At 37.0% G+C, this 27,096-nt stretch overlaps 1 protein-coding gene across 2 annotated transcripts in view; it reads left to right on the top strand.

Annotated features, from left to right (window-relative positions):
- LOC114053875 (solute carrier organic anion transporter family member 5A1-like) overlaps window positions 1-27,096 on the top strand; it is a 190,847-nt gene that overhangs the window by 59,579 nt on the left and 104,172 nt on the right. For both annotated transcript variants that reach the window (XM_027876984.1, XM_027876983.1), the window contains exons 2-3: window positions 467-599; window positions 18,574-18,785. In XM_027876984.1, the coding sequence (XP_027732785.1) occupies window positions 467-599; window positions 18,574-18,785 (345 nt within the window). The remainder of the gene's footprint in view (window positions 1-466; window positions 600-18,573; window positions 18,786-27,096) is intronic.

Below are 27,096 nucleotides of genomic sequence, written 5' to 3'. Positions count from 1 at the left end.
AGCACTGGTCACATGTTCAGCATATGCTTACATAGGTTTCACATTAAGATCTGACTAATGCCCATGAGTAAATTGTATTTATGTTGGGACTTGGGTCCTTAGCTATATACTATACTTTTCAAAATGATACTTTTTGGGTTTGGCTAAGTAGTCAATATGCCTTGTTGATGTCTTTTTTTTTTTTTTTTTGACTAATTGCTATCCCCGTCCCCACCCCATCCCCTTGATATCCTAAGGATTTCCAAGAGAACAACAGCCATTAGTTAAATAAATGGATAAGGCTTAGAATAGAAGTATTAACACCTGTCAAAGTCTTCCAGACTGCCAGTCATTGAAGGACCTTTGCTGGCTCACGGACTCTGATGGTGACATATGTCTGCTATAATTTTGGCTGACTTAGAGAAGTAGCAAAACTTTCACAAAATAAATCGCTGTAGTTCATGATTTTCCCCTTCTATTTTCTCAGCCATCATGTATGTCATGGGAGCACTTGGTCCTGCAGCAGGATATTTATTAGGTGGAGTTCTTATTGGTTTTTATGTTGATCCCAGAATGCCCGTTCATCTTGACCAGAATGACCCTCGTTTCATTGGAAACTGGTAAGAAATAATTTTTTTCCCCCCAATTCACTGTTATGCTGATAGGAGGGATTGCATGTGCTCTTGCAGCACTGCACAGGAAAACTCTCCAAATGGACAGATTGGTGATATCACTCATGGTGTGATATCTCACAAGTGATCTGTAGCATTGGGGGCTTGTCCTTAAACAGCAGAGTGGTGTGGGATCACTTGGCAGCATTTGCACCTGCATGGCTCTCTCCCACCATCTTCCTGTTGTGTCTCTTTATACTCTCTCCCACCTCCCTTAAATATCTTCTGTTCCTCTTTTATTGTTTCCCCTCTGTTACTCTCTACCAAACCTTCCCATTACCTACTTCCTTGTGACTGCTTTTCCCCAGTAACCTTTTATTCCTTCCTCCATGCTAGAGGTTGGCAGCCTACAACTGGGGAGTAGCCATTAGGACCATCACTTTGCCCAAGCCTTGTGGGACCTAAGCAAGTCTAACATTTAACACTTGACAAGTGTCCTGTGGAGGTGGTAGCTTTGCAAGGTCCTTCGAGGTTTTATAGAAAGCCTGGAGGTGAGACACAATGGTGGGTTTCACTGTTGCTTGTAACAAGTAGCATCAGAGTTTATAGCTTTATAAACTCACTTCATAGAAGCCTCTTAGATTTGGACCAGAGCTCTAATCCTGCCTTTCACACTCATTAAGTGTATAATCACAGGCAGGTCACTTAACCTCTATGAGGCTCAGTTTCCTCATCTGTAAAATGGGGGCAATAATATCTGTAGTACTAATAGGATTGTTGGGTGACTCAAGTGAGATAGTGTAAAGGACTTTGTAAATGTTAAAGCTGATGTGTCTATTATTAGTCACAAAACAGGCATTCGTCAGTTAAAAGTCATTTCATATGAAAAGTAAGAACAAAATAGAAAAATCTGTGATAAACACTATGTTAGAAACTGTGTAAAGGACAAATGCTTATTTTGTGTGGAATAATAACCTGAATGTTAACCTGACACTTGTGAAGTTATTAGAATGGTAACATTTAACACTTTCTATCTTCAAAGTACTTTACAAGTATTAATTAATTAATCTGCACAACACTTCTTATTTTCACTCTTTTTATAAGCCATGCACTTTGAAGATGAAAGAGCCTGGTAACAAAAAGCCATGCTCATTATTAAAGTCCAAGAAACATTATCTCAGTGTTTACATATGGGGAAACTCTTAGAAGTTTTGCTGGTGACTTAGCTTAAACAGGAAGTTAGAGTTAGTTCAGAGGTTAAGGCAGGAAGATGGTTTATCTTTTAAACTCACAGTAAAGCTTTTGGTTTCAGTCTTGGTCTCCCATTGCCTTTTAACTACCCAATTAGATTATTGTGAGAATTACATTGGTAAAGAATTAATCAATGAATAGGCATTTATGAAACACCTCCTATGTGCCAGTACTGTGCCATTGGGACCCAAGGGACACAAATGTAATAAATTAAAATAATCCCTGGTCTCAAGGAGTTTAGACTTTTAAGGGATATTATGTTGGGGAGGAGGGAAGTTAGGACTTCCCCTGCAGCTAAGATTTGGAGGGGAAGGGAATGGAGTTTCTTTAGGACAGGGTAAGATGTAGAAAAAAGGCTGAAGTTGGAAGGGTTGTGAGAAGGGAAGGCATTACCTTCCCCAAACCCTCCAATAGCAGGATTTAAGAATGGGGTTTGTGAAGGCTGTGTGCGAATTTCTAAGCAGACTCATCAGGCTGGTGAGTCATTTGGGGGAGAGACTCCAGAGAAGGAAGCCCAGGTCTAAGCAGAGCCAACCTGTGTCAGGCAGGATGATGGATCCTGAGGCTATGATTTGGCATGTGGGTTGGATTTAGTGATAGAAAAGTGTTCTTCACATCATAACTTTAGAAGTAATAATAATGTTGGGGCAGGAGAAGGAGGAACCTGGCCCTGTGCTAGGCATGGCCCAAAGCATAATATTGATCTGTAGCATCATTGGAGTTTTCTTGGGCTGTGTGGAACCACATCTAAACACATCTGCTGCTGCCCCAACCATCATCAGGTCATTGATTTCCTTTTTTTTTTTTAAAGATATGTATTGAAAAATGTGTCACTTGCATTGCAAACAAAGTCATACATACATAAGTGACATGATGTCTAGGTAAACCTATCAGTATCTCTCTGTATCTGTCATGTGGTTTCTGGTCTTTGTGCCACATTTATTGAATTCTATCTCTTTTTGTTGGGTTCTTCTTTAGATTTTGGATTCTGAAGTTTGTTTTAGTAGTTTTGTGTGGGATAATGTCAATTATAGTGATCTCATACCTGAGTGATGTTTGACAGATAGCAGTGCTGAGCTGGATGAGATATTGATGGATCTGACAGTTTTCTCATAGTAGAATTTTTTCGAAAGGAAGTTTAAGATTTTCTTTTGTTTTCTTTTTTTTTTTTAAGAAAAAGAGGAAAACAAAGTGGGGCAGTTGCTAGAGTGTTATATTGTCCTATTTATTTTAATGACATCTTTTTTTTTCCAGTCCTTACTTTTTAATGTCTGAGGGTTTTGGGAGACACTTGACTTATTGCTTCAAGTTCCATTAGTTTTTTATCCTATCTCTTTAGAGATTTGCTTTTGTGGGTATATTTCAGCTTAGTTTCAGAAATCTTGTAGCTTTCCTGTAAAACTCCATTTTTTTCTTCACCATCCACTAAGAGGTCATATTCCTTCCAAAATGCAAGCAAGTATTTGTTCGAGTGTGCCAAGTTCTTTTTAGTACTTGATTTAGGTGTACCAAATTTTCATTAAAGTACAATGAGTTATTATTGTCAATTAAACAAATTACTTAAATAAAACAGCAACATTTTGTTTGATTCTGTGTGTACATTAACAACTAGGGAACTGATAGGTGAATGAGGGAAGAACTATTGTCGTATTAATGAAATAATATTCTAATATGAAGGATGAAAAATATATTGATTTCAAGTGACAATGCAAAAATATTGACTGAACTTTTGTCCCGGAAATGAAATGCAAAATGGTAAAATTCAACATACTTTTGGAAATCCAATCATATTATTGTTCACTGAAGGCGGTTATGCTTCTAACAAAGTCAGAAAACTTTACCTCAAATAACCAAAAGGTTGGAGTTTGCAATGAAGCCATAATTCAATATATTAAAAAAAACTTCTGGATTTCATCAGGTAACAGTATTACATGTACTGATGTAGACAGCAGTCCCTTTATGCCACACTAGAGTGTTTTCATTAACTATTATGGCTAAAAATAATTCATCAGGTGATGGTCAGCCTTCTGGTGATGAGGTTCCTCGGGTGGCAGACACACATTCTATAACTGGGCTGCAGTCACAGTGTTGCTGGCTTGTTAGGATCTGTTAGAGTTTGCATCACATTGCCATAACCTTAGAGAACTCAAAGTCATCTTGACTGCACAATGGGGCATGAGAGATGGCTTTTAGTGAAGGAACTGGTAGCCTAATAAATTAATTTGCTAATTGGCTAGCACCACTGGTAGTCTTCAATCTTTTTTTCTTTTTTTAATTTAGGACATATTCAGAAAAAGCATTATTTACCCAGTATTACCAGGGAATGAATTTTCCAGATGGTTGACACTACTCTCTCTTGGTTTGACTTCTTTCTACTATCTGATCCTTCCTCAGTCTCCATTACACTTTCTAACTATGGATGTTCCCCAAGATTCTGTCCTCTTCTCCCTTTGCATTCTTTCTCTTGGTAACCTCATCAACTCTCATGGGTCTAATTATCATTTCTATGGAGATGACTCACAGATATTATAGACACATGTACATGCACCTGTACACGTACACGCACATGCACATAGCCCCAGTCTTTCCCTTGAGCTTTAGTCCCTGACATTACCTATTTCCTATTGAATATCTTAAACTAGATGTAGTCATATACATATGTGAGTAAATTTTGCATGAGTAAAGAGTTTATTTATTCTTTAAAATTCTATGTACAATATAGTTACTTGTAAGGTGGCTGCCTTGGAAGGAGAATGGACTAGGAGTCATAAGGTCTGGGTTATATTTCTGACTACCATTTGCTGTGTCTTGGGTCAAGTTACTTATCTTTCCTGAGTCTCAGTTTCCTCATATGTAAAATAGGAAGAACCATTCCTGCTTTGCTTACTTCATAGGGTTGTTATGAGGATCAAATGAGTTAAATGAAAAAATACTTAAAAATATAGAGAGCTATAAAATGTAAAATTTTAAATCATCATTATCATCATCATCATCATTTAGTGGAAATTTAGTGCAAACCTTTGGATAGAGGGGAAGACTAGGCATTTATCATCTTGAAGCTTCAAGGGCAGAGGATAGAATTTAACATGGTACCCAAGAGCCTGGAGGTGTAGAATGAAGAGGTATAAGAGCTTATTATAAGATGTAACTTTAGTTTGGAAAGAGATTGTGTTAAAAAAATAAAAAAAGTATTAGTCACAGAATCATAGCATAAAAATGGACCTCAGCAATTTAGTCCTACCTCTTCCTGACCAGTAATATACAAGGAGAATTATGCAGTTTGACAGTTTACTCTTCTACATACATCCTAAATCTTAGGCTTCCTTCAAGGTTCACATCAAGACTAGTTCAAAGGTCAGATCCCAAAAGAGAAAATCAAAAAAAAATTTTTGGAGTAGTAGTTATATCATTGGAATAAGTGTATTCTTCTAAAGTCACTACTTTGAAGATTACAATACTCTTGTGGATGTGTATAAATTCTTTTATTTTAAAGTTAGTTCCTTTACTGTACATAATGTAAACCTTATACAATGTAGATCACACCATTACACTATTTCTTATACTATACTGTTTGTTCCAAAAGTCTTAGTGCAATTTTAAGCTACTACAGCTTAAAATTAGATAACCTCTGTATTGCTCTAGAGTTGTTTTCTAGCAGTTTCATGTATTTATTCATTCTTTTTCCAGCTTGAAAAATTTACTTTCTTTGTGTTCTTCCTAACATCTAGCAAAGGGATATAGACATAGGAGGTATTGTTCAGTCATTTCACTTGTGTCTGACTCTTTATGACCCCATTTGGGGTTTTCTTGGCAAAGATACTGGAATGGTCTACTGTTTCCTTTTCCAGCTCATTTTACAGATGAGGAAACTGAGGCAAACAGGATTAAGTGACTTGCCTAGGGTTTTGCAGCCACTATGTGTCTGGCGCCAGATTTGAACTCATGAAGATGATGAGTCTTCCTGATTCCAAGCTCAGTGCTCTATCCACTTTACCACCTAGCTGCTCCATAGACATAGTTAGTGCTTACTTAATAAAATGTTTTTTTTTTTTTTTGGTGAGGCAATCGGGGTTAAGTGACTTGTGCAGGGTAACACAGCTAGTAAGTTTCAAGTATCTGAGGCTGGATTTGACCTCAGGTTCTCCTGACTCCAAGACCAGAGCTCTATCTACTCTGCCACCTAGCTGCCCCAATAAAATGTTCTTGAATGAGTGACTCAATGTATATATTTTTCAAATGGATAAAATTAAAAATTTTTTTTTGCAGAAAATGTAAAAAAAGAACAGTGATGATAAAATTGAGGATGAGAGAGTAGACTAAGTATATTTGGGAGTGGTTCTGGAATTTTCTGAATAATTTGAAGTAGATTAGCCTTTTGTTTCTAGAATTTTAGGTCAGTTTGGTACTGTGTACATCTCAGTACACTTTATTGAGAATCAGAAACTTATGTACTAGGATTTGATCATAATCAATAACATTGTTGTGCCCATCTTCACAAGGGCTATTATGGGCATTTTTCAAAGAATTTAAGGGAAGATTACATCCCCATGCAATGCTAATCTAAAATGGATAACACTGACCAGTCACCAGTGAACAAAGGATATGAAGTATTTGGCAGGAACTAGATAGTGACATATTGGATTTTCAAAATAGAAAGTTAAATATTTTTGTTATTTAAGTGTCTCATTGGCATGCAGTATGAGCCTGTGTTTGGAGGTGGGTGGGATGGATGTCCTCACATCAATTTAAGTGAGGCCCGGAAGAGGAATAAAGCTTTTGAGGTGTAGGAGGTATCATTGAATGAATCTTTCTGAGGGAAAAACAAACAAATCAATGGCACCTATTTTTGCAAGTTATTTGAAGTAAATCTGTAGTAGAAAAGGGGGAAGGAAATACATACTTACCTTCTGACTTGGTTTTTGAAAAGCTGAAACCAGATTTGGAATTCTAGCAAATCCTCCTTTTTGGGGATGGGAGTGGGGAAAAATGAAAGAAGAAAAAAATTCATTAAAATTCTAAAGAAAATCTACCCATTTAAAAATAGTAACCTTATCTCTGTCTTTTTTTTTTCCTACCACCCCACTCCAAACTGAGAGGCAGCATGGTACAGTGGGAGGAACACCAGCTTTGTTCTTAGAGGCCCTGGTTTTAAATCCATCCTTCCATTCGCTATCTTTGTGACCTCAAGCAAATCACTTAACCACTCTAGGCTATGGTTTCCTTAACAATAAAATCACGGGATTGGAATAGATAACCTGCAAGGTCCCTTCCGCCCCTAAATCTATATGATTCTAGCTCCTGGATGCCATAGTTCCTTTTCTTCTCCCCTCACCTTCTGATGCCTCAGTTGTTCCATGTAGAATCCAGGACCAAGTAAACCAGTTGAAAGAAGATTCAACAGGCTTATTGGACTAGAGATGCTCCATTGATGGCACACTTTGCTTTATGGCTAAGACGGTGCTCTTGTTACTATATAGGTCAAGTGATTTCAGTTCTAGACTTCCTTCACCAATCATTTATTATTTGACTAGTCTGTGCAAAGCACTGTTTTGCATCTGGGGAGATGGAAATACAGTGAATACATGATTCTTGTCCTTGTGGAATTGTGTATGGGACAGAGAACTATGCAATGACTATAGAATATACATGCAATTACTATAACACAATGCTTACTATACAATTTATAAGTTCACTAGAAAGGTACAAAACACTATGCAACATCTAAGGGAAAAAAGGCTATTTATGAGCATGAGGAGAATTGAGAAGGCTTCATGGAAGTTAGAGATTTGAGCTGGCCCTTGAAGAATGGTGTATATTTCAACAGATTAGGGGATAGACTATCCATGTATAGGGGACAGTATAAGCAAAGGTTTAAAGAAGGAAAATGTTGAACATATATGAGGGAGGGGGTGATTTGGCTGGAGAATTGAAAGGATGACTATCAGGTGATGCAATAAAGTAGGAAGGTACTAGTTGGTGGAGAACTCAGAAAGAGAGAGTAGTATGATTGAGGAGTGTTGTAGGTTCATGGGGCTAATTCCAAGGATTGGGGGTGGGGAATGAGCAAGTCCTCCTCTCCATTTCCTGACATTTAATAGCTACTTGTTTTTAAGTGAATAGTTAATCAATAAGAATATTTAAGCATGGAATAATAGAAGCTAAGATTTATAGAGCATTTTGAGGTATACAAAATACTTTATATTATATTATCTGAGTTATGTGGTAAATCTTACTTTGTGTCACTAAAAGGTGAAGGCAAAATTCAACACAAAATTCACATATATTCCACTGAAATTTATTGAAGAATATGATTTGTGATAGAGCTGAATTATAGTTGGCTTGGGTCTTAGATGCATAGCTAGTGTTAGGGGATATGAAGGCTATTCATAACCTCTCTGGTACTTCCAGGTGAAGGGCATACTTCTCTGGGTGTGTAGAGTTTCTTTTTGTCCTACACCAGCTTTTTCAGTGCCGAAACAAGTACTAATATCCATGTGAGGGTCACATGGCAGAATGTGATTTGAAGCCAGATTATTTCTGCTCCTATTGCAAAAAAGTTCTGATTCTGAAATACCTCATTATTGATAAGGTTGCTACTCTTCAAATGTTCCTGAAGATTTAAGAACACTAATTGGTTTGGTGACATATGCCTGAGCTTATGGATAGTCTTCTAGGTATCCAGGGTACATGAACCTAGCTCGTGGTACATGGTATCATGAGCCTACCTTTTCCACACTCATGATTAGCCTTTGGCCTTGGCATATATTCCAAATTCTTAGCAGCCATAGACATAGGCACTTGTTATCCGAGGGGAAACTGATGGGTTAGTTCATATATTTCATTGGATCACAGATTAAGAGTTGGAAAGGAAGTTATTTAATCTAATCCTCTCATTTTACAGATTGAGGAAAACCGAGACTCAGAGACATTAAGTGATATATCCAAGATCACACAAGTAGTAAGTGGTTGAGCTGGGATTTGAACCCAAGTCCTCTGGTTTCAAATTGAGTGCTATTTCTACTATTCCATGCTTCCTTCTTCTTTGGTTAACCTAAAAATGTTGTGTAGTCATTGACTTTGGGAAGTAGTGGTTATCTCAACATGGTCCATTTGTTCAGCTTAGATGCTAAGAAATATCCTGAGTATGACCTTGACTGAAACTTCTGTTATCTTAGAGTAAGAAAGCAAGACCAATGACAGAAATTAGAAGAAAAAAAAACCAGTTGCATTTCTGGGAAGTAGATTCATAAGGCTATAAGCAACTATGCATCAAAGGGAACTCAACTCTATTAACATGCCAATTACAATAAAATTCTTCTTCTTCCTCATCCTCCTCCTCCTTTTTCTTCACATAATTTTTAATAGAAAAGTTTCTTTTGCGTAAAAGTCTCTCAATATGGGAGACACATTTGCAGTCTCAGCATATATTAAGTAATAATAATATAATAGTAATACAGGCTTGTTCCATCTACTACTTAGCCTCATCTCTACTATCAGTCAAGCCTATCAAGGCTTTTATTAAATGCCTACTATGTGTCAGATGCTATTATAGGCACAGGGGATACAAATCCAAAGGATTAAACAATCTTTATTTTAAAAGAGCTTATAGTCTAATGGTAGACAAAAAGTATATATATTTATGTATATATACACACTTACATGCACATACACATATATTTGTGCATATATGTATGTGTGTATATATGTGTATATATATATGGTTATATATGTATGTATTGTTCAGCTTTTAATACCTATATGTTTAGCTTCTGGAACATCACTTCGCTGGTACTCCTTTGATTAGACCATTCCTTCTCTTTCATTTAGTCCTGGGTGATCTTTTTTTCAACAACCAATGATTTGCTTTGACTACCATTGACCTCACAGGTTCAAATGCTACTGATATATGAATTTTAAAAAATAGATTCTATTGATATCTTTTGTTTTTATATCATCCAGATTCCCATCCCCTTTCTAGAAAGCCATGACAAAGATTTTTCCAAAAAAAAAGAAAAGAAAAAGAGGAATAAAAGAAAAAATACATATAAAAATTAGCATTATAGTCAATGTTCCCCACCTGTGGACCCTGCCACCCCTGTAAAAGAGTAGGGGGAGATGCTTTCTCCTAGGTCTTCTTTGGAGTGATATAAGTATATATGTATATATAGAATAAATACAAAGAGTTAAATACAAGATAGTTTGGGAAAGGAAGCACTAGCAGTTGGGGAAGGGGGGTAGGAAAAGCTTACTTGAGAAGGTAAGATAGTTTTAGAGGTAAGCATGGTGGTGCATGCCTGTAATCCCTTGCTACTAGGGGAGGTTGAGGCTGATGAAGTACTTGAGTTTGAGAGTTCTTAAAATAAGAGAATGATTCTATGAGGTAGAGGTGAGGAGGGAGTGCATTTGAGGAATTTGTTGTTCAGTCATGTTCAATTCTTTGTGATCCCATTTGGGGTCTTCTTGGCAAAGATACTGGAGTAGTTTGCCATTTCCTTCTCCATCTCATTTTACAGATGAGGAAACTGAGGCAAACAGGGTTGAATGACCTGCCCCGCTTACACAGCTACTAAATGTCTGAGGCTGGATTTGCACTCAGGTCTTCCTGACCCCAGGTCCAGCACTCCATCCATTATTGCTACCAACCTACCCGTTTGCATTTGAGGTATGGGGAATAGCTATTGTCAAGGCACAGAGAAAGGGGATAGAATGTGATGTAAGTAATGGGAAGGCAGTTTGACTCTATCATAGAGTGCTGGAGGGGTAGTAATTTAAAATGAAATGGCAATTAGGTAGTGAAGGGTTTTGAGAGCAAAATAAATCACATTTTATCCTAGAGGCAATAAGAAGCCGCTGAAGTTGACTGAGTAGGGGTGTAACATGGTGAGATAAACACTGAAGGAAAATTACTTCGGCAATTGTGCAAAGGATGGACTGGAGTGAGAAGAGACATGAGGCAGGGAGATTGGAAGGGTGGTGGTGACTTCAGCAGAACGAGGAAAGTTTAGAATAGGGGAGGATTTTTGTGGGGAGGAAGATAATGAGAGCTCTTTGGAGAAGTGGGAGTATTTTGAATTTGAGATGTCTCCAGGACATTCCATTTGAGATGTTCAACGGCACATAAACTGGGGATACCAGGCAATGAAATTCAGAAAGGAGTCTGGGGCTGGATATATAGATCTGTGAGTCATCTGCATAGAGATGATAATTAAGCCCACGGTTGTGGATGAGGTCACCAAGTGAGAAAATTGAGACAGAAGGCACAGGCGGAGCCTTGGGGATCCCACAGTTAAAGATCATGATTCTTATTGAACCAGCAAAGGAAAGTAAGAAATGATTGGAAAAATAGAAGAAGGGTGGGCAACAGTGTCAAATGTAGGAGAGAAAGATCAGGACTGAGAAAAGATCACCAACTTTGGCAGTTCAGTGATCATTAGTAACTTTGAAGACAACAGTTTCAGATGAATGGTGAAGTCAAAAGCCAAATTGCCAAGTGTTGAGGAGTGGGAGGACAGAAAGTGGAGGCAATCAATGTAGACAGCTTTTTTTCTGGAAGGTTGGTTGAGAGGGAGGAGAGCTTTAGGAGATAACTTAATGATGTAGTGAAGTTTCTTTAAGGAGGGGAGAGACTTGGGCGTGTTTGAAGACAGTTGGGAAGGAACCACTAGTGAGAAAAAGAAGTTGAAGGTTCAAGAGAAGAGAGGACAATTGAGGTTGCCTTTATTGAGGTTGGAGTTGGCCTTGGCAAGGAGAAGGAATGACTTATTTTCAGAGACTGAAGGAAAGGAGAAGAGAGAGTGTGTGGGGGGATAATGTCAAGAAGTTTTGAGATGAAGAGAATGATAGATTAGGGAGCTTATGTAGAATGTCCTCAATTTCCTGAGTAATGTAAGAAGACTAGTTATAAGTAATTTCTATTGGTAAAAATTAATACATCACTCCAAAGAAAATATATGTGAAGATGTCCATCTCTATAACTTTGCTGAGGTGACAGGGTCTATAGGTAGGGAACATTGCATAGAAGGCTAGATTCTTTTTTTTTGGATGTATTTTTTTCTCTTATTCCATTTTTCTTTTCTTGAAAAATCTTTGTTTTGGATCTTTAGGAAGAGGGAGGGGAGATTAGAGGAAATCTAGGTGATATAAAAACAAATGGCAATAAAATCTGTTAAAAATAAATTCATATATCCATAATACCTGGACCTGTGAGGTCAATCACAGTCAAAATAAATCACTACTTAGTGAAAATGGAACACCTGGGACAAGTTAAAGAAAAAAGGAAAGCTCAGGTATATAGGAGGACCAGGAAAGTAGTGTTACAGAAGCCAAACATAAGGGAATTAGTGAAGACTATGCTTAATCCTTGAAGAATCTGGGGAAAGAGGAGGTTGGGGTGGACAAATATAGTTCTTTGCTAGCTTTTGATGATGGAAGGAGTGAAATATGAGAGAGAAGGCCAGGCATAGGTTACATGAGAGAACTGGAGGGAGGAAAATTCCCAAGGGAGCAGCAGAGGTAAATGTTTTTTGCTTTTACTACTGCTATCATTGTTAGTACTGGACTTGATTGTAATGAGTACAAATGAATGGGATAAATTGCTCAGCAAATGTAGGTAGGGGACTGACTGATCCTTGCTATGACTGCTCCTTAATATATTGGGCTGGGAGGAAGTTGATTTGGCTCATCGTTATTTTGTTACTTTTTATCAAAATATTAGGTGATGAATCATAACGCAGATGAACACAGTGAGCTTCCCAAGTGGGAAGCTGAGGATATTACTGTTAAAATTGAATAAGTTCCTTTATTTGGTTTAGAAATTAGAATTCCCATTTGGAATCTCTATTTTCTTTTTTGTATACTATGATTACACATATGCACACACACATTCCTGCTCCAGTGTTATAGATGTTTAACAGATGTCACGTTTGAATCTTACTTCCTTTTTTCCCCTGGTTTCTAGAAAGTGAATACTGCTATATTTCTACTTAGAATTTTCTGGTCTTCATAATAGATCATTTTAAGCCTTTCAAAGGCTTCTTTCTAATACAAATCTCTGATATTATTTTATCAGCTGAAATGAGAGAAGGGAAAATTTTCTCCATTGTAAAATATTAAAAAAATTTTGTGTTTTTATCTTAATTTGATTACATGAAATAAAAACACCTTCAATTCATTTTTTTTTGGCCAAAAATTATATTTCCATAATGAGCCTTCTTTGGATTATGTGAGAATCATTTCATGAACACATAGTATGTTTTTTATGTTAAAATTAGCCACATGTGCCTGCGTCTTATGAGTGTGTAACTGTTTCCTGTATTCTTTTTTTGGGGTCATATGATTAGCTTATATAACTTAGAGGGGAAAGAAAGAAGATATAGTGAAGCCTCCTCATACCAAAGCAAAACAGGACACTTTTCCCCTCCCACTCTTTAAAGTGTTTGTGTCTCTTGGCTCATTTTAGCCTTGTTAAATCTATGACTATAGAGCCCGATCACAACATGAAAAATGTCAGCAATTTAACTTAACTATCAACAGTGTTGTTTTAATGACATAGTTTTGGAGCTGGGCATGGTGGTGCATGCCTGTAATCTCTGCTTCTAGGGGAGGTTAAGGTTGTTGGATTGCTTGAGTTTGAGAGTTTTGAGCTACAATAGGTCTGGAGCTGACTATTGGAGATCCATAGTATGTCACGGTTACGATGATCCTCCAGGAAGGGGTAACCAGGCTGCATAAGGGGCAAACCAGCTCAGGGCAGAAATGGAGCAGGTCAAAGTTCCTATGTTGACATCAGCGATGTTGGGCCCATGAATGGTTTTGATTCCCAGTTGTCCAAGAAGTTCTAGTAGTCTTAGACTTAATTTTAAACCTCCAGTCAATTAACAAGCATTTATTAGGTGCCTACTATGTGCCAGACACTGTATTAAGCACTGAGAATACGAAGACAAAAACAAATTAGTCCCTGCCTTCAAGGAGCTCACTTCTATGGTGGAAATAACACATTCACATATAAAGCAATGCAAAATATATACAAGTATCAACTTTGAAAGAGTGTGACATTTTGAAAATACAATCTCATAATTCAGCTATGAAACTTCAAATATCAGCAACTTTTCTAGGAATAGTTTTTTACAATTACATATTTTTTTCGAGACGCCTTATTATGTTGTACAAGGAACGCTAGGTTCTTGAAGATTTTATGAAGGGACCATAGGCTCTAGGATGTTCTACCTTGTTGGAAAGACTTGAAGTATTGTCCTGGTGACTGATTAAAACAACTGAGAACTAGTCTAGCTAAATAATGAGAGTCTCATTACTAGTTTGCCACTAGGCGATGGATTCTTTGACATGATAACCCATAAAGCAAAGAAAAATTTAAAAATATTCTTCCTTCTCTGTGACCTCTTTCTACTTCCAGTCACAGTGGTACCAGGAGGAGCGTTGAAAGGAAGCAAAGAGTACTAAGAATCACAGTTTTTAGACCTTTCGAAAGGTTAGATGGCTCTTTCTATGGAGGATCTTGGGAGAGATGAATGAGAATCATACAGACAAGGAGATGTGGGTGGGTTGTGAATTTCATCAGTGGAGGAAGTGCCCATAATAGATGAGACCAGAGACTTACTGAAGCATTTTTGAAGTAGCTGGTAGAATCCTAGAACTGAGAGTGACTGACAGAGAAGGAGTTTATGATAGAGATAAGGTGAGAGGTGATTAGGTTTCTAAATTTGCCTAAGTGTTTCTTCTAGCTAATCCACACTCATGATTAGAATGTATCTTCAGATACATTAAAGCAAATTAAAGATAAAATGACTGCTCATAGTGTCTGGGACTGATCTAAGACTAGTATTTTTTTTTCTTTTCTTTTGAGAGCAAGTGTGGCATCATTAATAGAATGTGAAAGGCTTGGGTTTGAATTTTACAGACACTGACTGTGTACTAATGGCTAAAACATCTTTTCTGTTCTTCAGATTCCTCATTAATATAGGGGACAGGGAGTAGACTTGGACCTGGGATTTCACTGGTATAGGGATCCTCCTGGATGATAAAAATCTCTCTACCAATTCAGGTTGGCACCTTCTATGGAATTTAAATTCTTAAGAAAGTTACCAGGAGGGGCAGCTAGGTGGCACGGTGGATAGAGCACCGGCCCTGAAGTCAGGAGCACCTGAGTTCAAATCCAGCCTCAGACCAAACACTTGGCACTTACTAGATGTGTGACCCTGGGCAAGTCACTTAATCGCAATTGCCTAAAAACAAAACAAAACAAAACAAAAACCAAGAAAGTGCCTGGAGCATGAGGGGTTAAGTGACTTACCCAGAGTCACATAGCTAGTATGTGTCAGAGTCAGGACTTGAACCCAGATCTTTCTGACTTCAAGGCTGGTCTCTATCCACTGTGCCATGCTAATAGTATACTCCTTATTTCATAGGGTTGTTGATAGTAAAGCACTTTTGCAAACTTTAAAGCAGTATATAAATGTGAATTATTGTTATGTGAAATAGGGAGATAATGAGATATCAGTTAATGAACAAGTATTTCGCAAATGCCTACTATATGCCAGGCACCATGCTAGAAGTTGGAGCTACAGAAAGAAATGAAAGAGTCTCTCTTTCAAAGATTTTACATTCTATCAGGGGAGAAAATAGGTACACATATAAATATTTGCAAAATAAGTATATATGAAAACAAGTTGTTTTTTGTTTGTTTTTTCAGTGTGTGGGAGGAAGTTATTAGCAACTGGGGGAGAGATAAACACAGAAACCTGGAATTTTCTCTTTCCTTTATAGTAAGAGACAGAGTTATGAGTTTGGTTTTGAAGTTAGGACAAGCACTTTCAAATCCAGGCTCTGACACTTTGCTTAGTAACCATGACCAGGATTACCTCTCTAAGCCTCAGTTTTCTCATATTTTAAATGTCTAAGAATGTTTGTATTCCTTATCCCCAGGGCTGTGATGAGGATTAAAAGAGACAATAACCGTAACGTGCCTTGCAAACCTTAAATTTAATCCTATGTAACTGTGAGTTGTTGTGAGAGCATCTGTGTTCATCTTTGTCTTCCCTATACAGAGTCTACTGAAGGGAAGAAAGGGGGTTAGGAGATGGCACTTTGGATGGCATTTTCCTTATTGAAGGAGTATGATCCAGGGATAACAGCCCTATTAACAATTTATATATATGAATAATAATTAATAGACAAAGAGTCTGAGAATGACTGGCTCTTGGGGGACATGAATGAGGAGTTCATGAAGGAGCTGAGATCAGACCTTATGTATTTGCACTCCATTGAATACCTGAGATAACTTTTATTATGAAAGCTTTATGACCTTTTATAGCTATGTAACTTCCTCATGTTTGTTATTTTTATCTCCCAAGTTTCTCTGTAGTTACTTAAAGCAAAATCCCTTAGGAAATCTCAGAAGGGCTGCAGGGCTTTCACAGGAGCAAGAAAATAGGAGAGAAGTTGGGGATCATATTTCACTTCTGCACAAGTGGGCCAGGGAGGAGTAAAGCTTTAGTCAGAGGGAAGAGATGTAATGATAATCAGAAGAGAGCAGACAGGCCAGTTCTTAAGACCTGGCAGAGAGAAGAAGGCGGGGGTGGGAGTGGTGATGGTGGTGAAAGAAATCTTGGCCCAGAGACAAGAGGCTGCAGGAGCAAATGGAAGGCGAATGAGTTTCACTGGTAGGAACCCCATTCCCATATATGATTATGGCATTATGTTTGATTTTTAGGGTCCTGTGACCATACTTATGATATCAGTAGAATATAAACTTATTGAGGGCAAAGACTATCGCACTTTTATATTTGTATACTTAGCACAGTGCCTGGCACATAGTAGGTGATGGATTGAAAGAGGAACTTATGGGCAGCTAGGTGGTGCAATGGATAGAGTACTGGCTCTGGAGTCAGGAGGACTTGAGTTCAAATCTAGCCTCAGACACTTGACACTTAACTAGCTGTGTGACCCTGGGCAAGTCACTTAACCCCATTGCCCCTCCAAACCCTCCCCCCCCCCAAAAAGAAATAGGAACTTACTAGGGGGATTTTGAGTATTAAAAAAAAACCAACTGCTTCTCAATGAATATAAGAATTAGTGGCTGTTGCATGGTGATATTCAGTTTATACATAGACAGAATCTAAATCCTAGCCAGTCTTTGAGGCCACTAGGCCTCAACTCCTTTGCCATGAAACTTTTCATTATACTGCAGTTTGCGCTAATTCCTCCTTTGCTGAGGTCCATAAGCATTTATAACACCAGGTGGCAGAGTGGATAGAAGATTGGACTTGGGGTCAGGAAGACCTGAGTTTAAATTCTGCCCCAGATTCTTGTTAGCTAGGTGACCCTGGGAAAACTTATTTATTTTCTCTTAAGCCTCTTTTTCCTCAACTGTAAAATGGAAATGACAACAGTGCTGTTGTAAGGATCAGATAAGATATCATTATATAAGATTATTTTTGGAAACCTTAAAGCATTATAGAAATACTAGTCGTGATTATTGTTTTTTCTCCCACATTCTAACACTTCACTTCATCATAGTCTATACTCTTCTCACTGTTTTACGTGAATTGCTTTTTTTTTTTTTAACTGTATGTTAAATTCCTTTGAGGGAAAGGCCCATACCCCACCTTTTTTTTTGTATTCTCCAAAGTACAGGCTACATAGGAGGTGCATAACAGATTCTTCTTAATCAAAATTAAAAAAAAAAACTTAAACATCAGCAGGCAGGTTAAAAAGTGCCTTTTGTTAATATCTGAAATGGTTTTATTCCCCCCATTTGATGAAAGACTCATGTTTGCAGTAGCCCATATGTTGGGAGATGAGATTTTTAAAAATTTTCTTTAGTAGTTTCCCCACTATCTCCTAGTTCTTAAAAAGAGACCAGCAAGGGCAGCTAGGTGGCTCAGTGGATAGAGCTTCAGCCTTGGAGTCAGGAGGACCTGAGTTCAAATGTGACTTCAGACACTTGATACTTACTAGCTGTGTGACCCTGGGCAAGTCACTTAACCCTGATTGCCTCACCAATAAAATTAAAAAAAAAGAGAGACCAACAATTGCATTGGTGAAAACATGCCTGCTGATGCAGCTTGCAACATTGCCGTGCCTTCACAGGCATGAGAATCTGAGGACCTTCAGGGGAAAAGATCTGAGCTAAATTCTGATATTCCCAGGAGAAACTCTAGATACTGATGTTCCTAAGGGAGACATTGGCAGTGGGGAAAAGGAGTCAAGGGGGTTTTAGAAAAACAAAACCAAACCTCCCGAGAGCTATGGGTATGGGCCCCTATACTATGTTGTTTTCACTCTGCTGTCATAGCTTTGAGAACCCAGAGTCACCTCCACGTCTTGTTGTAGAGCTGAAATAGGATTGGAGTGGAAGATTACTTTTGTTTGAGGATGTACCATTGAACTTTCATTAAGGAGATGACAGCACAGTGAAAAACACATTAATTAGGTTTTTTAGAAATATTATTGAATAGAATAAAATTTCAATAGGACTACTAGAGTGTTTAACTGTTGACGTTATGGGTAGGCTTGCCATTTATGGTGCTGCAGAACAAGAGAAGCCTTTTTAGTTATTTAGCTTAGCTGTTTTTTTCCTCTTAGCTATTGATCTGTGAAGATAAATTGTTTCTTATCTCTTTAAAGTTTTATCACTTCTGCTCTGTCTTCTTATTTGGTTCACCCTTCATGCCACCTAAGGCATAAATGGCTCTTCATGTTTCTTGATTTTTAGGTGGAGTGGATTCCTCCTTTGTGCCATTGCAATGCTTCTCGTGATATTCCCAATGTTTACTTTCCCAAAGAAGCTTCCACCTCGACGTAAGAAAAAGAAAAAGTCCTCTGATGATGCTTCCAATGAGGAAGATGAGATTATGAAGGAGAAATCAAACAGCAGAGAGCAAGAAGGAGTTGGCTCTTCTATGGCATTTGGAAAGAATGTAAAAGGTAAAGTCTTCTTTTTAGAGAAACAGAGGCTTAGCAATTGAAAGTATTTGCATTGGAGACCTCTGATTGTTTATTTTGACTATATCATACCTAACTTCAGAGAAATATTAAAAATACACATTTGTCAGTTGTGACTTTTTGTCTATTCGAATGTAAAATTGGTTAAAAATTATATCTCCCAGTAATTACTATTAAAATCCTATAGTCCTGCTTTAACATACAGAAATAGCTAATGTATTTAGTCTTCAAACATGAATATTTTTGAATATGAGTTGAGATTATTTCAGAGATCTTAAATAACTTATTTGTTATAATCTAGTTCTTTTATATTTTTTAAAGATATAGACTAAATAGAAGAAAATATGAAGGCTCAGAAATTTTAAAAATTTAATATGTCAGAATTCTGCTCTTAGTATCCAGCAGTTTGAGGTTAATAAAATATCTGTTAATCCAAGTGACTTGTAAATTAATTATTTGCTACCCCTTCATGAGCCTTTGTCCTACTCCATAATTAATTTTGTTTTAAGAGAATCAAGCAACATTTGATTGATAGCTAATACATCAAATATTTATATGATATAGGAATATTAATTGTGGTTGACTCAGCGATGACATTTAAAAACATTTAAATGACAAAATTTGTATCAAAGAACTAGAATTTAAAAAGTCATGGCAGTTAAAATGAATAAAACAGATTTGTTAGTCATTATGGTTTTGATGTTTTTAATTCCCACATCCACTCTTTCCCCTATTAGTCTGGAACAAAAGCTTTTTGGATTTCCCTTTTCTGGTTTCTAATGAAGGGAACAGTGCTGTCCGCCTCACAGTGGCATAAGAGAGGTGGACATCAGAATATTTTACTTAATATTTTTCATGTTTGTATCCCCAGGCTTTAGCACAGTACCATGTACGTTTTAAGTTCAATTATTCTATGACAGCCATGGATGTGGATTATCAGTGATGTGGGTATTAAGTTCCTGGTACAGATTACAATTTATCCACGGCTTCTCATCATATGCCATTCTTTTTTTTTTTAAGTGAGGCAATTGGGGTTAAGTGACTTGCCCAGAGTCACACAGGTAGGAAGTATTATATGTCTGAGGCTGGATTTGAACTCAGGTCCTCCTGACTTCAGGGCCGGTGCTCTAACCACTGTGCCACCTAGCTGCCCCCATCATTTGCCATTCTTGTGCGTGTTCTTTCTTACACATGACATGGAATCTCCCCAACAGGTCCTTTTACATTTTGGATACTACTTGAGCTGTACATTTGTTATTATTCATTCTAAATACTTAACTAGCCCATCTCTTTTTCCACTCATACATTTCTCGGATATTCTTAATATACCAGTTATATTCAAGTAATCATTGTTAATATTGTAATAAAATTGTTTATACCTACAATGAGTCTCTTTTTAAAAAAAATTTATCTTTAGCATTTAAAAAACTTGAGTTCTAAATTCTTTTCCTCTCTCCAGCCCCTTTCCCACCCATCAAGAAGGCAAGCAATATGATATCAATTATATATGTGAAATAATGTAAAACATATTTCCATATTAACCATGTCACAAAAAAGCAAGAAAAATCAAGAATGTAAAAAACAAACAAACTTCAATTTGCACTTAGAGTTCATCAGTTCTCTCTCTGGAGGTGGAGAGCATTTTTTCATCATGAGTCCTTTGGAATTGTCTTGGATCGTTGTATTGATCTGAGTAACCAAGTCTTTCACAATTGATAATTTTAACAGCATTGCTGTTACTGTTTACAATGATCTCCTGGTTCTACTCACTTCACTCTGCAGTAATTCATATAAGTCATACGAGTTTTTTTTTTTCTGAAACCATTCTGTTCATCATTTTTTATAGCACAATAGTGTTCTATCATAATCATCTACCACAACTTGTTTAGCCATTCTCCAATTGATAGGTATCCCCTGATTTCCAATTCTTTGCCACCACAGAAAGAGCAGCTATAAATATTTTTGTACATGTGGGTCCTTTTCCTTTGATATTTTTGGGATAGAGACCTAGTAGTGGTATTTCTGGGGCAAAGGGTATGCACAGTTTGATAGCCTTTTGGGCATAGTTCCAAATTGTTCTCCAAAATGACTGGATCAGTTTACAGTGCCACCAACAGTGCATTCATGTCCCTATTTTTCTACATCCCCCCCAACATTTGTTGTTTTTCTTTTCCGTCATGTTAGTCAATGTGATAGGTGTGAGGTGGTATCTCAAGCTTGTTTTAATTTGCATTTCTTTAATCAATAATGACCTAAAACATGTTAAAATATAATTGTAGATAGGTTTGATTTCTTCTGAAAACTGCCTGTTCATATCCTTTGACCATTTATTAATTAGAGAATGATTCTTATTTTTACAAATTTGACTCAGTTCCCTATATATTTTGAGGAATGAGGCTTTTATCAGAGATACTTACTGTAAAAATTTTTGATGTTGCTTCATTTTCTTTTGTACCTTTTAGCAAAATCTAGTTTCCTTGATTATCTCTTAATTAGGGCTGTTTTTGCTTTTGCTGTATCTGAGATCATGATTGCTATACCTGACTTTTTTTTAAACCTCATCCAAAACATAATAGAGTCTTCTCCAAGCCCTTATTTTAACTCTGTGTGTTTTTCTTTCTGTTTCAAGTGGGTTTCTTTCAAACAATATATTGTTGGATTCTAGTTTCTAATCCATTCTGCCATCTGCTTCCATTTTATGGGTGATTTCATCCCATTTACATTCTGTTCATCAGAATTATGATTACTAATTGTGTATTTCCCTCCATCCTATTTTCTTCTGTTTTTCCTCCTCTGTCTCTCTTTTTACTCTATCCTGCTGCCTTCTTTAATCCATTCTACCTTTTATCACATTTACTCTTTATCTTATCCTTTTCCCCTCCTCCTTCCATGTTGGGTAAGATAGATTCTATACCCAACTGAGCATGTATACATATATTACCCTTTTTGAACCAATTCCAATGAGAGTGAGGTTAAAGAATTTCCTGTCACTCCCTCATTTTCCCCTCCACTTAACAACTCTTCCTTATGTACCTTTTTAATGTGAGATAGTTTCCCCCATTCTTCTTCTCCCTTCCCTCTTCTCCCAGTGCATCCCTCTTTATCACCCCTTCTTTTTTTTGAGATTATCCCAACATAATCAACTCATACCCATGCTCACTGCATGTTCTCTATCTATGCAAACTGCCCTAATAATGAAAAAGTTCTTAAGAGTTACATGTATCATTTTCCCATATAAGAATGTAAACAGTTTAACCTTATTAGGTCCCTTATGATTTCTCTTTCTTGTTTACCTTTTTATGCTTTTCTTGAGTCTTGTGGTTGAATGTCAGATTTTTTTAATTCAACTGTGGTCTTTTCATCAGTGATGCTTGAACATCCTTTACTTCATTGAATATCCATTTTCCCCCTGAAGCATTGTGCTTGGTTTTGCTGGGTAGACTGTTCTTGGTTGTAATCCTAGCTCCTTTGCCTTCCAGTATCATATTCCAAGTTTTCTGTTTCTTTAATACAGAAGCTGCTAAATCTTGTGTGATCCTGATTGTGGTTCCATGATATTTGAATAATTTTTTCTGGCTGTTTGCAATATTTTCTTCTTGACTTGGGAGCTCTGGAACTTGGCTAAAATATTCCTAGACATTTTCATTTGGGGATCTCTTTTAAGAGGTGATTGATGGATTCTTTCAATTTCTATTTTACTCCTTGGATCTAAGACATCAAGGCAGTTTTCCTTGATAATGTCTTGAAATATGATGTCTTGGCTCTTTTCTTTTTGATCATGATTTTCAGGTAGTCCAAGAATTCTTAAATTATCTTTCCTCAAATTATTTTCTAGGTCAGTTGTTTTTCTGAGGAGATATTTCACATTTTCTTCTATTTTTTTAGGCCATTGATTTTGTTTTATTGTTTCTTGATGTCTTATGGAGTCATTAGTGTTTCCTTGCCCAATTCTAATTTTTTAAATTAATTTATTTTGATTTATCAACAATCACTTCCATAAGCTTTTGAGTTTTAAATTTTTCTCTCCCTCTCTCTCCACCTCCCTCCCCAAGATGGTGTGCAATCTGATATAGGCTATACATATACATTCCTATTAAACATATTTTCACATTAGTGAAGTTGTAAGTAAGAATTAGAACCAATAGGAAGAACCACCAGAAAGAGAAAACAAAACATAGCAGAAGAAAAAAAAAAAGCAAATAATATGCTTCTATCTGCATTCATACTCCATAGTTATTTTTTTGTATATAGATAGCATTTTCCATCATGAGGCCTTTGGAGATGTCTTAGATCCTTGTATTGCTGAAAAGGGTAAGGCTATCAATATTAGTCACTGCACAACGTGGCTGTTACTGTGTACAACGTTCTCTTGGTTCTGCTCCCTTCACTCAGCATCAGACCATACAAGTCTTTCCAGGTTTTTCTGAAGTCTGCCTGTTCATCATTTTTTATAGCACAATAGTATTCCATTACATTCATATACCACAGCTTGTTTAGCCATTCCCCAATTGATGGGTATCCTCTCAATTTCCAATTCTTTGCTGCCACAAGAAGAGCTGCTGTAAATATTTTTGTACATGTGGGTCCTTTTCCCATTTGTATGATCTCTTTGGGATATAGCCCTAGAAGTGCTATTGCTGGGTGAAAGGGTACGCACATTTTTATAGCCCTTCAGGCATAGTTCCAAATTGCTCTCCAAAATGGTTGGATCATATTACAACTCCACTAACAATGCAGCCTAGAGCTGCACATGGGTAATTGAGTTGCCAAATAGCAACTGGTTCTGTGCCTAGTGTCAGCTCAGGGTCCACTGTAATCTTTTTCTGACTGTAGTATTGTCCAATACTCTTACTGCCTCTGGCCTAAGAGCTCCCATGACTGCTGCTGCTGCCACAACACAGCCCATTACTGTTGTTATTGCATCATGTGCTTTTGTGGGCTGGGGGCCAGTCTAGTGTCATAGACCTCTCATGCTGACTTCCTACATTGTCTTGGGCTGGAAAAATGCCTCATCCTGACCTTTTGTTGGTTGTGCTTCTCCAGAATTTAATTGAACACATTATTTTAAAGTTGTTTAGAGGATAATTTTAAGAGAGTTTGGCTGGGTTGCTGCCTGTATTCTGCTATCTTGGCTCTGCCCTCCACTGTGAGGTTCTTCATTGCTCTTTTTATCACCCACACTTTTGTTTTTTTTTTGGAGAATGTGGTGTCCTGTGATTGATGTTATAAAAGGTTTTTTCGCCCAGGGGCAGATTGGGATTGTTGTACAGTGCCCCAGATGTAATCTAACTTGTTTTTTTTCCTTTTGTTCAATTTTGAATCTGTATTATGTCCAAGATATGTACTAATGGACTAACCCAATGGGATGTCCATCCAACTGAATGTCATAGTCTGGGCAAAGACATCTTTCATCTATTTAGTTTTTTTCATTGTGAATTGTTAGACTGAACCTTTTTTGAAGTGGTATTAATGGTTATGAATCTCATTGAGGAACCCCTGTAGTATTTTGGCAGCTCAATGTAATCATCATAATATAATCTGCAAACACAAACTTCTGGAGAATCTCACAATCTCTTGGGAATTTTTCTTCTATTTCTACTCTAGGCAAGACATCTTTTTTGATATTGGCACACACCTTTGGTGAGTATCTATCTCCCTGTTTTATATCTCAATTGACAGTGGTAATCAAAGGATCACTGAATAGTTTTCTCTTTGGTTGCATCTATCTAGGAAGCTTGTAAGATCTTAAATCCAATTCACTTGCAAGTCAAGATATCACCTTTCTGATGTCATTCATCTTCTTTGAGAATGAAGATGAGAACAATCTGTGAGTAGTAGTAGCTGCCTCATTGGGGACCCAACTGACCAGTTCCATTTGGCAATGCTGCTGGTTCCTTCCTTCTTTCTTTCTTTCCCTCCTTCCTTTTTTCCTTCCTTCCTCTCCCTCCCTCCATCTCTCTCTCCTCTTCCTTAGTCTACATAGCGAATCATACTCTTATCTGTGGGTGCTCTGCCCAAAGGAATACAAATTTTAATTGCTGAAACGTCACAACATATCTTGAGGTTTATGGGCTAGATTTCTTTTTTATCTTTCCTACTTATTTATTCTACCATAAAAAGAAACAAACAAACAAACTGGGACAATTAACTCTTTTGCCCCATGTAGTTTCATATATGATTTCTTGAAATACAGCATTGGAAAACCAGACTTTGATAAAACTCATTGGGATTCAAATCAAGCTACTTGACCATGCCTTAAATTCAGATCACTCTGGCTCTCACTGATTGGCCAACAATAGGTCCCAGTCCAAGACTCACCTGGCTCTGAGTGAGTATATATAGCAATTGTTTGTGTTTTGGCCAGAAACTCTGAGGATCCTCCCCTCCCAAACTGATTTCTTTTTTCTGCCTAGGTAAAAGGGGCCATTTTTGCCTCATTTCTTAGCTAGCCTTAATCACTGAATGTGGGTGTTGCCTCAGACAAACTGAGATCTGGGAAAGACCTTAACTTAAAGAGGCCAAGGTCTCCCACTGTATCGGGGCCATCTCCAGTCATCTGAACTACATCTTGCCACTGGACCCAGATGACTCTGGAGGAGAGAGTGAGGTTGGTGACTTTGCACAGTCCTGCCTCACTTAAATCCAATTCACTTACAAGTCAAGACATCACCTTCTGATGTCATTGGTCCTCTTTGAGAATGAAGGACAAACAATAACAGCAGCAGCTATGATCTTAATATATTTTTGGGATACACCTTGTTATAGGAGAGTCATTAAGATTTCATTTGGTTTTACTGAATCACCTTTTTTCTTTATTCAACAGTAAACATATTGGGATGTTGTAATATCTGCAGTTTTTTTTGCATTTATTTTATGATTCATACACACACTGGGAAAGTATTGGTGTTAAAAGGATAATGTTGAAAGTACTGTGCTATTTCCCAAATTCTCAAATGCTTTTCAGTCAATTATGCAACTCTAAAGATGTAGTGTACTGTAGAAAATCATTTGCAAAAGTTTGATTCCTTCTCATATTTTAATTAAGGAAAGATATCCTAAATACACTTATATATTCTTCTCATCAAGATTTTATACAGGTGAGAAAGAAAAATGCAAGTCAGTTGCTGATTGTCTCTAAATTTCCTTTATTTTTTAAAGTGACTTTATAATTTTTTAAAGCACATAGACTCTTTCCTTGCTTTGGGATATCTTGAATTGGGCCCTTAATGCCTTCCTTTGTTCTATTTCCTCTGGCATTGGTTTCCTTAGTGCATACTTGCTTTAGTCCAGTTGCTCTTCCCAGCTTCATCTTTTTGAGTATCATTTCCATTTCCACTTATAGTCCTTGTGGTCTTGAAAGGTTAGAGCCCAAGTGTGGGGGTTCCACTGTCATCAATAATGAGAATAGACAGCCATAGAAGTACTGAGAAATTAATTTCATTTTCCATCTCTTTGTTGTCCTCCCTTTAGTTTCATCTATGAATACTCTTAGGATGACCTGCCTTAGTTGTGTTTTATATCAGACTTTCTTCACACTTGTTTCCTAGTTTTTAACTCTTTATTGTAGTGCTTTTTAAAGAAATGATGATATGACTAATGTGGAAATATGTTTAATATGGTTGTACATGTATAGCCTATTTCAGATTGCATGCCATCTTGGGGAGGAGGGAAAATTTAGAATTCAAAATCTTATAAAAGTGAATTCTGAAAATTAAAAATAAGTAAATTAATTAATAAAAAAGAACTAGAATTTAAAAAAATGATGATAATCAGGATGACTGTCTTTACTATCTTTCTTTTATTCAAAAAATTTTTTTGAATGGGTCAAGTTGGAGTTTTGGAGATGCATATTAGTTTTCATTGCTGCATTCTTGTTGGATTTAGATTTTGACCTTTGTCTGTAAAAAGGCAACCAATTCTAAAATGAACCTCCACATCAGAAATCAGTTATTTCCTGTCTATTTAGAGTCAGTTTTATTTTATTTTGTTGTTGTGTTCTTTGGGACTCACGGCATCTAGTACATTTTAACTTTCTTGTAGAATTCATTGTGTCCAAGAACAAGTCTGCTGGGTAATGTGGACCCTTTTGGCCTTTTAAATTTCTTAATCCTGGGGCATCTAGGTGGTGCAGTAGATAGAGCACCATCCCTGGATTCAGGAGGACCTGAATTCAAATCCAGCCTCAGACACTTAACGTTTACTAGCTATGTGACCCTGGGCAAGTCACTTAACCCCATTGCCTAGCCAATAAATAAATAAATAAATAAATAAATAAATAAATAAATAAATAAAT

This window comes from Vombatus ursinus, unplaced genomic scaffold (assembly GCF_900497805.2).
Source record: "Vombatus ursinus unplaced genomic scaffold, bare-nosed wombat genome assembly UNPS02014812.1, whole genome shotgun sequence".
Lineage (NCBI taxonomy): Eukaryota > Metazoa > Chordata > Mammalia > Diprotodontia > Vombatidae > Vombatus > Vombatus ursinus.
The sequence above is the reverse complement of the archived record's forward strand: the minus strand, read 5'-3'. Positions and strand labels throughout refer to the sequence as shown.